The sequence below is a fragment of the Geospiza fortis genome, unplaced genomic scaffold (genome assembly GCF_000277835.1).
Source record: "Geospiza fortis unplaced genomic scaffold, GeoFor_1.0 scaffold11, whole genome shotgun sequence".
NCBI classification, from domain to species: domain Eukaryota; kingdom Metazoa; phylum Chordata; class Aves; order Passeriformes; family Thraupidae; genus Geospiza; species Geospiza fortis.
This window is the reverse complement of record NW_005054304.1, coordinates 3730428-3745185: the sequence shown is the minus strand read 5'-3', so window position 1 is coordinate 3745185 and position 14758 is coordinate 3730428. Positions and strand designations below refer to the sequence as shown.

General features: G+C 37.8%; 2 protein-coding genes across 4 annotated transcripts in view; one reads left to right on the top strand and one right to left on the bottom strand.

Moving 5' to 3' along the window:
• The window catches only part of HHIP (hedgehog interacting protein), a 67890-nt gene that overhangs the window by 1602 nt on the left and 51530 nt on the right, over nt 1-14758 (top strand). For both annotated transcript variants that reach the window (XM_031066406.1, XM_031066404.1), the window contains exons 2-3: nt 5741-5897; nt 6720-6921. In XM_031066406.1, coding sequence (XP_030922266.1) covers nt 5741-5897; nt 6720-6921 — 359 coding nt within the window. The remainder of the gene's footprint in view (nt 1-5740; nt 5898-6719; nt 6922-14758) is intronic.
• Nucleotides 9736-14758, bottom strand: part of ANAPC10 (anaphase promoting complex subunit 10) — a 141389-nt gene continuing 136366 nt past the window's right edge. Inside the window, exons 6-7 of one of the 2 annotated variants that reach the window (XR_004082963.1) lie at nt 14396-14548; nt 9736-9990 (exon numbers count right to left, since the gene is read on the bottom strand). The gene's annotated coding sequence lies outside the window, so the exon portion shown is untranslated. Of the gene's footprint in view, nt 9991-14390; nt 14549-14758 lie in introns of those variants that run through there. The other variant, XM_031066410.1, reaches the window with a different exon arrangement.

Below are 14758 nucleotides of genomic sequence, written 5' to 3'. Positions count from 1 at the left end.
ACATTAGATATTCTAAATGTTTGGCCCATATAAGAAGTCGGCACAAAGACATTTTTGACATGAGTTTGTAGCTAGCACAAATGATTTTCATATTCTACACAACGAGACCCTCAGAGTTGTTTTGTGACATTCTGTGTTTATGAGGAAACAATTTATTTAATTGAAAAAAGTGAAAGAGGGAAAAGGGGGAAAGAAGGAGGAGGTGGAGGCAGGGAGGGAGAATGAGAAAGGGCTGAGCAGCACAGGAGCTACAGCCACAGGAACCTTGCTCCTCAGATCAACATATGTGGTGACGAATGACAAATTTATTTTTCTACAAAGTTTGTGTATATGTAAAACTGCTGAAGTGCATCAAGATGTCAAGTGCTTTTTGTGACCACCCAGGTTGCCTTGAAAGATAACCAGATGAAAGCATAACTTTAGCACTGGGCAGAGCACTGTGCTTTGCAGCAAAAGAGCTTAAATACTTTACCATCAGTTAAAATAGGATTTTTCCTACATCAATCAGATGCTAATAATTGTTCTAAATACTTGTCCTGAAAGTAGGCTGTACTAACAAAAACTTGTTGCATGCTTACATCCAGCAACGGGATTAATCTGGTGAGTTGACTGGCACTCACGGTCGTCGATACCTATTCTAGCATTTCTCAAAGGTATTCATTAAGATTCAGGTCCCTCTTTTTGAGAAGATGGCCTATAGGATTTTAATATAGTTTCATAGTCTTGTACATTCTGAAACATAAATAATTAAAATAACTTATTTGGGGGTTCTGTTTTCCTTGTAAAACTTGAATATCCGTAATAACATTTATTGCAAAAGAAAGAAAAAAAATAGAAAATGTGGAAGCTGTGTTTTCAGCTTAGCCTGGAGGATTTTACAAAGAGTTGAAAATTAACAGGCCCCCAAACCCAAGGTCTCTGGCAATGATTCACTGTGCATTTGTTAAAACGTCGAATAATTACTCTTCCTCCATTAGAGAGTGCTAATTGTTTCTGAACACCAATACAACAGAGTTTAAGGAAATTGCTGACTACAAAAATAATTTTATCCCTTAAGTCCTGTGCAAATGAGAAATATTATTAACATTTGAAGACAGCCAGCATCTTTTCTGGGATTGAAATGTTAGCAGGACATATTAACCAAGAAGGCTGAGAAATTATGCATCAGTTATTTTCATGACTTAGCTTCACAAATTCATTTATGTTCTGTCTCCTGCAAAGATGAAAACTCTAGCAGATCCTTGGTTAACTCTTTTGAAGACAGCAGTTTGCCCACCAGTTATGACTGTATCAGAACTTCCACCAACTTCTTAAGGAATATTGAGAGAAAAAGTGGACCTTATTCCTTATTCAAGCAGAATAATATCGGAAGCTGTTAGGATTGTATGGATGAGCAGGAGGGTGCAATGTTTCACCAAGACTTTGAGATTAGAGCTTCTCTGCTTCATTCCAGATAACTGTTCTGATTATTTCTCACCTAATCTTTACTTCAAGCCTCAGTTTAAGAGATTATTGATGGAGACACTGGAGTTAGAGTGATTTAATGAAGTGTCTTCTGTCAATATGAATTTTAAGTTTTCCCTTTCCATAACGGAAGACTGTGTAATATTTATTACTAATACAGATAGTAAAGAAAGCCACAGCTGATTCTGCCTTTAGACATAATCAGAAACTTGATCCGTGCCATTGGAAGTGGCATATTCTAAGGAACAAACCTGTGCCACAGCCGTGGTGCCGTCCAAGGACATGGGAGAGATTTTGAGCTATCTGGCCTCCGTTATTTTCATTTGAAGAAATGGGTTCCAGATTATTGTGGGTGAATTCAGATCCAGGCCCAGATCTAAATTCAGACATTTCCAGAACAGATGTCTGATAGGATTTTTCAAGCACCAAACAGGGTCTTCCAAAATGTTGGAATTCTAGCCCAAAACATTGGAATTCTAAGAAATTCTACAACTCACAGAGCACTTCCAGAAGTTCTAACATGGCTGATTAATAGTCACAGTCAACACAGTCAACCTGCAGAAAAATAGTAGTGGGTGGTAAATTTGCTACTGGTAACAAGAGCATGAAGGGGATCGACCCTGGCCCTGCCTGTGTGCAGGAACCTGCAGTGTCTGAGAGGAGAAGAGGGTCACCAGCCACTTGAAAACCATTTGGAAATTATGTGAGCTACCAGTGGACTTAGTACTGTCTGAAATCACGTCTTTGGTTTTTACTGGCAGTTGAGAAGAGAGGAGAATGTGGGGCTTTTGTGAACAAATTCACATCTAGCTGTCAAAGGTGCAAATCAGAAAAAAAAACCCCACAAGGTAAAGGCTGCTTTGACACAATGTTGAACTCTATGCTCAAGGTCACAGCGGAAATCAAGCAGGTGAGCCTGATTTCCAGATGCCCTCAAAGGCAGTGCAGGTTTACTCAGATGAGTGGATGATACTCAATCCTGTGTGCAATGCAAAGTCTTTGACTTGCTGCAAAGACTGAGACGCGTGCTACCATGGCACTGGAGTTGTGTGTCAGAGAGAAGAGGAAAGGGAATGGATAATCGGGGAATCCAGCAAAGTGGAATTTGGTGAAGATAGGACAGGAAGGGAGATACAGTGTGAGGAACAACTGGCTGCAAATACAAGTGGAGAGAGGAGGTGGGGATCAGCTGGGAGCAGTTTTCCTTTGAAAAGGCTTTTAATCTTGCAATTTATTCCCACAGTGTTTTATAAAGGCGAACACAGAAAGCCTTCACTGTAGCTGCCTTAACTGAAAAGCCTGTCGTTGGATTCTTGTTTGCAAGACAGAGTTTAGCATAGAAATGCAAGCCTGTGCAAAATCTGACACTTAAACATGATGTTTAATCATCCTTTGTGATTTCAATTTTCTTTGTTAACACAGGCACCGCTCTGTCAACGCGTACACAGCTGGTAGGAAATTTGTAATAATATGTATGAGTCTTTTAAAATAAATTAGTTAGTACAGAAATTCACACAGGACCAAGGGTTGCAGTCCCTATTACTTTTTTTTTTCCTTTTCTCCAAACAATTCTAGTGCTTAGGGGCACTTGTCAGGGACCATTCTTCTGGACACTGTACAAACTGAACAAAATGGCAAACTGTACACTAAAGACCTTACAATCTAAGCATGAGAAAGAAGATAATAAATGGCTACAAGCAGATAGGAGTGCAGAAGCAAATGTTTCTCTAAATGTCCTCAGTTAAGCTGTCAGTATGTTAAATGGAGCATATATAAGAAATTGAGGGGATTTTTTTATAACTTACTATGTTTTTTATAAAACAAAATAGCAAGATTCCACCCTTAATGCACAGGTGAAGCTGTATTTACAAAGGTTACATTCCTTCCAGTAATGCAACATTTTTCATAGTTTAATTCTAGCCCCACTTTTTTACAAGTGTTTCTAATGAAAATGGTCCATGAGCCTTATCCTTTTTTAGAATCTGCTGATGGGTTTGCTAAACAGCAAAAGGCAACTGCAGTGCACCATGCACTTTAGTGCATGATAAAATATTCCATGAGGCAAAGGGATCAGTCTTACATACAAGAAAAGGCATTGCTCTGCTCAAGTGAGTTTGCATTTGATTGTTATTTGAAATGGACATGTTCTGAGTGAACAACATGATCACAACCTGCTCTGGGTTTCCCTGACTAAAGATAACACTCAAACCAAAATAAGTTTATCTTTAGTGATTAGTAAATTGTATACTTGGAAAATTCTAGAAATTCTTAGTAATCATACACCTCTAATTTGCTATTGTATTTTTTCAAATGACCCAGTGTGCCTAGAGAAATAAATTATTAAAGACAAACCCCTGTATTCTTAAGTCAAATAATTCAACAGCAAGATTTTAGATTATCTTTGATTTTGGCATTTTATATTTTCAAGCCTTGGAATACTACTCTATGATTATATCAGAATTCCTCTTCAGTTGTTCCACTTGAAATTACATCTCCCATTTTCTCCAAGTAACTACTATAAATTAAAAGCAGCTCTTCAGAGATGAAATTTACTGAAGCTCCAAATCATGGTAATTAAACTTTTACACCACAACACACTACCATGTGTTTCCAGATATTATTTTATAGAAATCAAAGGCAGGCTTTTTCCTGTCATTTTTTCCAATATTTTTAAAGGAAGATATATATGAAAAGAAGTATAGTTGGGTGGGAAAGGCTTTTCACTCCACAAGAATTCTGGGATCCAAAAAAATTTTCCTATTCCACATAAGGAAGAAATTGAACTCTTTCGAAATTTTCCATGAAGAAAGCCACAGAGAGACCACCCCAGGATAGCTAATAAAGTCGTTGTTAGGACATTTACTTGGGAAATGGGAGACTTAGGGTCAAACTCTTGCCTGACAGATGAGGGGCATTGACCTGAATATTCCTCTTCCTAATGAAACACCCTAATTACAAGACATTGGAGTATAGTGATACAAGGTTTGCTGTCTGGTTCTGTCTTTTTCATTTAGACCAGAAGTTTGAGCTTGGACCAGAAACATCATGCTAAGTAAAATTTTGTCAAAACTGATAATGTTTCTGAAAAAGCTTTGCTCATAAGAAATTGGCATTTTCCAACGAAACACAGCTGTCCCTGATCAGTTCTTATTGTACGTTGTAAGCCAGAGGTTTTATGGCCAAGATCTATGGATTACTGCATTATTCACAAGTGGTAAAGCCATGCATAAATTAGGCCTCTAATTCCAATTAAGTGCTAATTCTGTGTATCCTATGAGTTATGTCCTGGACTATAGTACATTCTAAGACAGTTGCCAGTAATGCAAACAGGAACGTAGGTAACTTAAGACATATTATCTCAACAATGTTCTGGTGAAATAGTACATGTAAAACTGGCCAGAGTCTGTCTTCTTAGATTTAATATTCCTGATTAAAACCTGGATTGAAATGACTAGAAATAGGTCTGTGAACAGAAACAGATTTTTTTTTAACGTCCTTTAACATAATGCAAGAAAGTAACAGCAATAGTGGCAGGGTTTTTCTTCAAAGGCTCCCATTTTATCAACTTTGTGTTTCTCTGGGTTTTCAAAGCCCTTCCCATTTTAACCTAAAACCCAAGGACCACCTTTCATGCAGTGCAGCATGAGACATATCCCCTTTTCAGGGGATGGGGCTGAGGAAGTAGACTTCACCATGGGACACTGCTCAGCTACTTTAATGCTGGGAGTCAACCAGAGATCAGCTGGATGTCAACATGGTGCAGTTTTCAGCACTACTTCCCACTTCTCACCTCTCCAACCAATGTCCTTTGCTGGCAGCATTCCACAAAACTTTTACTGCTTGTCTTTTACCAAGTCTTCACTGAGATATTGACTAGAACTAATCACTTATTTAAAAAAAGTTAAACAGAAGCTGCTCAGGCTATTTTACAGCAGATACTACACTTGATTGATAGGGTTAAAATTAGGGAGAAGTGTGTCACAGCCTCAACTCTGAACTCTGTCTCTTAATTTTTTAGTGAGTGAACTATTTTGAATGAAACTTAAGCACACTGAAAATGAGGTTTAATACAAATACAGATGAATAAACTGTAAAAGGCAATGCTCAGTTTGTGTTTATACATTTGCGTTTACCCAGAGCAGACTCTCTTTTTGCAGATAGTCCTTTGTTTAAAATGTCTTTTTCTACTATAATCTATTTAAAGATGAGTTTGATGACACAAAACTGCAGACATGACAACACACTAAATATTTGTATGCTCTTTTGCATTTTTAAGGTTTCCTCCAAACTACAGCTGATGAGTTTTGCTATTACTATGCAAGAAAAGATGGTGGTGTGTGCTTTCCAGATTTTCCAAGAAAACAAGTGCGAGGGCCAGCTTCTAACTCCCTGGACCACATGGAAGAATATGACAAAGAGGAAGAGATCAGCAGGTTCATAAAGATAAATGCTGTTTAATGCTGAAAAAAACCCCTAGCAAAGCCTGTGGTTTTCACAGTGAAACAGCTCCGTGTGTGCTTATGCTGAGCAGCTGTGTTTTCCAGATGTGACTTTCTTTTGCTGCTGCTAGTGTATGTCAAAAGAGAAAGTTACACGAGCTTCAGCACTTCAGTACAATTTGATATTTGCCTTGCTGAAAAGGTGTTAGAATCCTGCTCTGATCCACCCTGTGGATCTTGGTTATTGTCCAGCCCATGGATCATTCATAGTTCTGGGAAGTAATCTGTACCTAAATGTAATATTACTAAAAAACAGCAATAAGTTTATTAGTAAATTTATATCATGATCTTCAATTTATTTCATTTGTGGAGGGGTTTTTTTGTGAAAATAATTAAATTAGATTATTCCATCATAAGTCATAATTTTAAAATGGATATTAGAATCTAAATTTTATCCAAGTGATGAAATCTACTGTGTTTATTTTATAGTAGAAATTCTGTATTTCTAAATTATTCTCTTCTTTCACCAACTTTTTCCCCTCCCATTGCTCTACATTTTGGATCTAAGTTTATTTAATGTTCTCTTTTTTGTATGCAGACCAAATTTTCCTCAAGTGAAGTTAAAGCTGATTTTCTATATTATGTGCTTGCATACATTCAAGGGAATAATTTATACATATTAATATATTAAAAATGTTTTATTATAAACCTGTTTTTAATATTATTGCACAATAATAATTTTATCTTTTAGGGACACTGTTGTGTCATGGTTATGAGAAAGAAGAAATGTCTCACTATTTCTTTAAATTTCTTTAGAAAACACAAGCACAACTGCTTCTGTATTCAGGAGGTTGTGAGTGGACTAAGGCAGCCTGTTGGAGCAGTACATTGTGGGGATGGATCCCATCGCCTCTTTATTCTTGAGAAAGAAGGATACGTGAAGATCTTCACTCCGGAAGGAGACATACTCAAGGAACCTTTTTTGGATATACACAAGCTTGTTCAAAGTGGAATAAAGGTTGGATTTTATACTTACCTCTACCTTTTTCTATTTTAGCACGTATATGGGAGAAATGGGAAGCATATTTTTTAGGTATAATTAAATTTAAATAACAAAAAAGAGTAACGACAAGAGACACCAGAGTTCTTTCTGGCAAAGAAGTGAAAACTCATAGTGGGAAGGGAAAACAGCATCTTGTAACTCTTATCAAACTATTTTCTTTCCCTTCAATTTTTTCCTTACTTTAAATTCAAATGAAACTATTCAGCAATATCTTTGTATTTTCATCCTTTGGGCTCATTTCCAGCCCATTGAATTCAGATGAGTCTTGCTGTGGTGCCAGTGGGAGCAACTTTGGCTTAGGGCCTCCCCTGTCCTCCAGATGCTCAGTGATGCCTGGAGAGCTGGACACAGGAGTGGGCCTGGGAATGGTCAGGGATGCCCTGGAGAGGAGCAGCGGTGCTCATTCCCTCTTGGCTCAACCCCAAATGTAGCACAAGCTTCCCTGGGTGGGAGGCTGCTCTAAAACTGAGTGTGTTGGAGGGGCACATAGAAGTGACTGACCCTCTAAATTCAGACATGAGGGTTGGTGGGATGAACAGCTTCCTTCCTGTCCACTGGGAACACTTTTGTGGCTGGGGCAGTGCGTGGGGAATGGGCACTGATGGGAATATGTTGGAAGGTGGAGGTGAGAAGTTACGTCTAGTTATGGGGTAAGTACCAGTGGAAAACTTTTAAGTCTGTTGGAAGATACTTTACTTCTGGAATGGTGGAATTCAAGTGTTGTTCCCTGTTGATTTCTTGTCACAATTCAGAGTGGTAATGCAAGTAAAATTCAGATATCTAAAGAAGTTTTAAGTTGTAATCAGGTTATGTCGAGAACACTCAGGACTATGCATCAAAAAGCCTTCATGGATGAGTTATATTAACAGACTCTTGACAGAGGGATCTTAAATGATAATTGCAACAAACTAGGTCAATTTGGAATGCTTAGCACACGTTAACTGATAATTTTGTTTCAGCTGTAAGGGCAAGGGGCCAATTAGGATAGACTTTTCTGAGAGAAAATCTCAGAGGTTTTTAGTGTGTATTGAAAAAGAGAGCAATGAAACATATTGCACCTTTTTCAGGAAAAAAAACCTGCTTTATATGATTATGTATTTTGCTGAATGCTTCACTCTCTGCCCCTGAAGATAACCATTATGTTCAAGATATCCAAACAGAAGGGACTTATCAAGGGTAGTTTTGAACAGCCATCTAAGGCTGTTTCATATTTCTTAACCAAAAGTTCTGATCACTTGTACTTGTGGAAAACTGACAGTGAAATTTCCACAGAACTGTTATTGGTCCCAAAGAAACCTTTCTCAAGGAAACTTTTACAGCTGCAACTTAGAGACAAGGCTAAATGGAAACCTGATTTTCCATGCTTCTGAACAGGCACTAACCTGCTTGATATGACTCCCAACAGGTACCCTCAGGATCAGATACAACTTTCAGTTCTGTTTTAAATCCATGACCTGATCTTTTTAAAAAATTATCATGTAATGCTCTACACTGGATCTGTTTCAACTATAACATTTTGTGTAAATAATTTGATGCTTCTAAGCTAGAAAGTCTAATTTAATTCCCTGAGGTAACAGTCCAGTGACTGAGGATAATTGTGTTGCAGTGTTTAATGCAGGCTGGCAAGAATGGAGGCTTTATGTACTTTGCAGGGAAGGAGAAAGGGAATGTGCCTAGGAGCAGGACTCCACCTCTTAAACAGAAAGAGTAAAGAATTGGTGGAATGAGTACATTACATAAAATAATAAATAAATCAAAAACCCCAAACCCCATATAACCTAAACCATAGTTTTAAAACAAGGGTTCTTAAACATTTTTACATTTATCCTCTGCAGTCTAGTTCCTATAATCATTGTCCATGGCCCCTTACCCACAAGGATGGGAGATCACTGTGGCAATGGCAGCATTGTCACTACTTGATAGAGTACTTGGTTTTACTTACCTGTTACACACTTCAATACTAGAAATCAGTAATGGAGAATACTCTGTGGACAGTGATTTTTCAGCAGGCAGTGCAGAACGGTCAACAGTTGCACAAACCTCAACAAACCACTATGTAAAACACTGCATCCACTTGCACAGTGCAGACATCATGGAATGTGTCCTCTGTGCTCACTTAGGAACCATGTATAGTGCCAGAATTTGGATGTACACACTTTGAAGAAAACAAAAACTGCTCATCTGTTTTCCAGCCTCAGAGCAATAATAGCAAGAAAAGGCAAACATTTTTTCCCCTAAAAAGAAGTATAAAAATTTTCTCTCTTAAACTCAAGTGTCTGAAAAAAGCTGCTTCTGCTATTTTCTTTCTGTACCTGAAATACAAACAAAAACTTAACTCCAGTGACAGTAAAAACAGCAAAAATACTTTTTCAGACTTTTAGAGACATATGTTGTACCCAGTAAATAATTAGAATAATGATAATGACAATGCCAATAATGCAGCTGTGGTTGAATCAAAGGTAATATAAATTGATGCCTCTGAAAAGAATTTTGAACAGCTATCCCATTAAGATACTTATAATATCAATAGATGGAATAATACTGTGGTGGTTGATTGTGTCTTCTTTTTTAATGTCAAGAGGAAATTTAGTGGTGATAAAATCATTATATTGTCATAAATTAGCAAATCTGTTCCAAAGAATCAACTTAAAACTATCCTGAAGCTGATATAACCAAGAAACTGAAGTGATATATTTCCTTCATAAAAATAATTCTGGAGGTTAGTTTTGATCTCACTAACATATTTCACTCACTACAGCATTGGCAGTCAGATAAGGAGGACAATATACAAAAACAGAGGAAGAGAAGAGATTGCATTGTACAACAATAAGTCATGTTTCTCTCCTAAAAAGATGCCTTTTTGTTTCTCTAATGGATCTACTGGTCCCTGTGTTGATGAAATTCATTTGAAGCCCCTAACATTGTACTGAGCACCTTTGTAGGGCTTCTTCACGGGTTCTGCTGCCCTAAGCCCATCAATAGGATTGTCTGGGCTTGCTTCTTGTCCATCATTCCTGGGAAGATCTGTGGATATAAATAGAAAGTAAGTGAGAAGAGTGGTACAACTCTTTGCCCAAGTTTTATTGGTCCATTGGCTTTTAATGTTCATTGAAGTCACTGAGGTTCTCTGCTTGAAAACTATTGCTGCAGTACAATTACTGACAGTTACATGATTGAATTTTAAGGAGTTCAAATTAAAAAGGAGCAGTGATAATTTTATCTGCTGCCAGTATCTCAGAAGGAATTAGCCCAAGTGTGGAGAAATATTTCATAACAGAGATAGATTCCATGAATGGATGATAGTGATTTGTGCTTCTTGGTGGCGCTACTCAAGAGAACATTAGATGCAGGATTCCTGAAGATTTAAAAAAAATTTATAAAAAGGTTAAGAATCAATCTTAGTTGGAAGCCATGAATGGATATTAATCAAGAATTTGCTCATTCAACATCTGTGCCTTCTCCAATGCATTTTATGTCACCCTGGCTACATAAGTATTGTAGTGTGTGGACACTTGGCCAAGCCCCTCCTGTCACCTCCTCCCCTGCCTCAGGAATGTGGTGACAAGAAAAATCCTTGTACCTTGGTCTTGCCTTAAAGCTGAGCGAGGACATGAGTGAGACATGGACCTGTAACCCAAATCTAGGCCATGCAGCTGGCTCAACTGTTTAGGAATATCTAGCCCAGTGTAGTGGAGAAAATACCGATTCCATCTCCTAATATATTAACGTACCCATTAATATTGTGAACTATCCTGAGTGTATACAGAAGAAAAGAAAGAACCTTTTAACCTTTTGCCAAAAAAAACCTCATAAGACACCCAAACTAAAAGTCTGCTTTCCCTGTTTTGGTGATTTACTGCTCCATTGTGTTGTGGTGAACAGAGCTGTTAGTTGCAGAGCAACATTTTACAGTTCTTCCTTCAATGTTATGTAGCAAAGACAAATATTTAATGAAAATATTAGAACCCATTTTTTCTTTGTCTGATTTTTCACTGCTGTTATTTTCTTTCGGTTTTAAACTATTGCCAAGTAGAAAAGAGGCAGAAAGTTGAAATGAGAAGCTATTGAACTAATAATGGTAACACTAAGTGGCATTTAAGGAGACCCTAATCAATTATCTAGAAAATTTAGACCTGATGTGTCTGAATCGCTTGTCAAAATTTAGGCAAGAAAATTAAAGTCTCCAAAAGTATCATGTAAATCTGATTTTATCTCATAATGCTCTCAGCAGGGAAAAAAAAAGTGTCAAAACATTCCAAACACTTGGATTTAATGATTTCCTGAGATGTAACAATGCTGAATATGCTGTTATTACAAGATCAGTCCAATCACCTGCTACTCAAGATTGTATCTAACTTAGGGAAAAATGATCAATGCTGTAGCAGTTCTCCAACTTTTCATACTCCTGTGACTGTATTTTATCTTATTAACTGTATTATTTCCTAAGATTTGGAAACCTTTAGGTTAGCAGCAATCACCATAAAATGTAGCACAACCTATTACATCAATTTTCACTTACTTTCTTCTCTCCTGAGCACAAAACCCTGTATTGGTCTAAAATATATTGGTTTAAAATATATTGTTCAGAAGGGAAGGCATCAAGGTACGGTTTGGCAACTACAAAAAAATTAGGAACTTAGCACTTCTCTTGGGAATTAAATGCTATAATCACCTTTCAGGATACTTTCTGAAAAGCTAAGTAGCTCTAGGCTGCAACTGTTCGTCCTTAAATCATTTTTGTGGTCCTTCCCTATAATCATTCAACTTCCCCAAATCCTTTTAAAACTAAGGACCTCAGAACTGTACAAAGTAGCCAAGTTTACATCTTACTGCTGCCAATGGTAAAATCAAGTCCCTGTAGTTAGAAGGTCATTTTCTACTTATAAATCCACTGACTAAATGAGCTCTTTAGGCACAGAATTGCAGCAGGGCTTTATGTTCAGTTGCTTGTCATCTCTGATCCTTAGGTTATTTTCAGTTTATTGCACTTTATTTTTGTTTTGTTTTCTTTTCTTTTTGATTGTGACTAAGCTCTGGTGCAGCTCTGGTGTGTATCTGCTGGCTACAGGGTCATAAATTGCTCAGCCAGCAAGAACGGCTGCACTCTGCTGCACTTTGCCTCACACAGCGCTGACAGCAGAAACCCCCACAAAATGGGGGTGCTTAAATTTGCCATGGTGCAGTTACCACTTGCACTTGTGTAGAGATTCAGTTATTTATATTTTTTTATCTAGTAATAAAATATTTCTCATTCATCTCATGGGAATATCATGATAAAGGGCAAAGTCTCTGAGGAGAAAGGGCATAGCAGGGGAGGGAAGGGAAAGGGACAGAAAGTCTCAGTTAAGTGATATCAAGAGATCACCATTGAGCTAAACTCTACCCGTGTCACCTTCTCTGATCTAAGACTATGGTTTTACTTGTCAGAATCACTTAAACAGAAACTTCCCCTAAATATTAAGCCATACTCACCTTCTTAGCTCATCTTGCTGTTAAACTAATATCAGTAAGACTACTTTATGTGAGGTTTTTTTAATTCCCAAAGTTTTTAAAATGCTATATTCCTACTTAATTCCTTACAAATATTTTAACAGTCAGTTCTCTTTGCAGGGAAAAAAAAAAAACATAGAAACATCTGACAATTATTTTAAGTATGCTCAGCAAATTTCCCAGCAATAGCCTTTAGATGAGTTAAAAGTTAGATATGTCTCTTACTGTGTTTTGGTAGTATTTTAATCAGAGCACAAGTGCTTTCAGTCCTGCAGAATCTTATTAATGAGTGATCCAGTGATTCAGGTAGGAATTTTCTGTGCTGCCATGAAGACTGCTGTGGAGCACAGCAATATATATGTTCAATATGAATATGGGAGTAGACTGTCAGGTATTAAACATATTAACTGTGCTGCTGTGAGCCAATTATTCCAGAGTTTCTCAGGATCAAATAAGCATCTGGTCACCACAGGCATCTTTTTTCTGGAATGAATGATTAGTAGTGGAACATCTACTGTGCCTTCATGGTTGTGTCAAGATATTGGAGCAGACTGCCCAGGGAAGTGGTGGAACCATCAGCCCTGGAGGTGTTCAAAAGGCAGGTGGATGTGGCAATTGGGGACGTGGTTTAGGGGTGAACATGGAGGTGCTGGGTTAATGGTTGCATTTAATGATCATAGAGGTCTTTGCCAAAGTTAATGATTCTGTGATTCTGTGACATTTAATCATGTGAATATGTATTACTCAGGTCATTCAAATACAATCAGATATTTTTTTCTTTAAATTGCCACTACCTCCAGCACTGGAAAAGCCTGCTCCAAGAAGCTTATAAGAGGCTGTGCTGTCTTTGCAGTGAGGAGTGGCTACAAAATCTACACTAAGCCAGGGATAAAATCTATTTAAAACTTAGTGTAGGAATCAGATTGTTTGTGTTATTTGCTGAATTGCTCAATTCTGTCACTGATAAAACTTCTCATATATTCCTCTTGACTAGATGTGTACATTTGTTCTTGCATCTTGCTGATGCACAGACAGATCTAAGTTAACACATACACTGTCCATTGGTATCCACAGGATTTATGTTACTGACAGATGAATTCACATAATTTATGCTAGTCCTTCCATCCAAGTCCAGCAATTTCAATTTATTTTCCTCTGAACACTTACATGGATGAGGCTGAAATCAATGAACCTTTCTTGAACTTTTTGCCCTGACATCACAACAAGCTGTGCTCTCTTCCACTAAGCACTAGCTTGTACTCTCCACAAAGGTTATTTGCTCTCTGCTCCCTTGAAAGCCAAACTTACAGTGGCTACTAAATTCATGACCAGTTAGTCCCAAAAGGGCTTATTTTGATATATGGAGAGAAAGGGGAGCAGTCGAAAGTTGTATTTCTCTCCGGGCTGCACTGGAAGGACAACTGAGAGGTCCTATATGAATTTCTTCCTTCTTCAACCCAATGAGCCTGCAATTCTTCAGAGTTATTCAGAAAGAGATTGTGAAAACTCAGATAGTAAATCCTCATTGTCCTACCAGACCAAGCTCTCAGCTCTATATGAAGAATGGGGATAGTCCTTTAAAATAACAATATTGAGGCACAGAACATTAAGTATGACATATATTCTTTGATGAACAAACTAAGATTTCATTTTCATTCCATTCTACAATTAATTGCATCAGTGCTGGGTGCAATCTCTATTTGCTGTCCTGCTCCTGTACTTTTAAGGGTAATGAAATGGTAAATCCATGTAAGACATGTGCATAGGCCCAGGCAGGGGGGCAAGGTGAATGAAATTATTGACATACAGCAGTGATACCTGTGGGGTATTTTTGGGTGTCCTGGACTCATCTTTCAGTGTATGAAAAGGGGCACTCTAGCATGTCTTTGGTGAGAAACTGAAACACTATGTTACCTGTGTTGTTGCAAAAATGACAGACCTCAGATTTCTCCTGGGGACTGCAGAGGGAAGTGATGACAGGGAAGTGATGAAGACTGTTTTTCAGCCCAGGACTTGCAGATGAAGTGATGTCAGGTCACAAGACATGGGGGTTTCTCACTCATCTGAGAGGTCAGAAGAGCAGCAGTCAGACCTGTGGCACAACAGACATAATTTTTGAGGCCACACCTCACCTGTGACCTGCCCACTAGGCACCACAATTAATTGCTTTTAAATGTCTTGACATAATTTGAGCAGAAAACTCAGACAGAAATAATGGTTAAGGTGTGCAAATGGCCAAATGTGAAAAAATCAGGACATTTTAAAGATAAACCATGTAGAATATCATTGGTTATAGTGACCT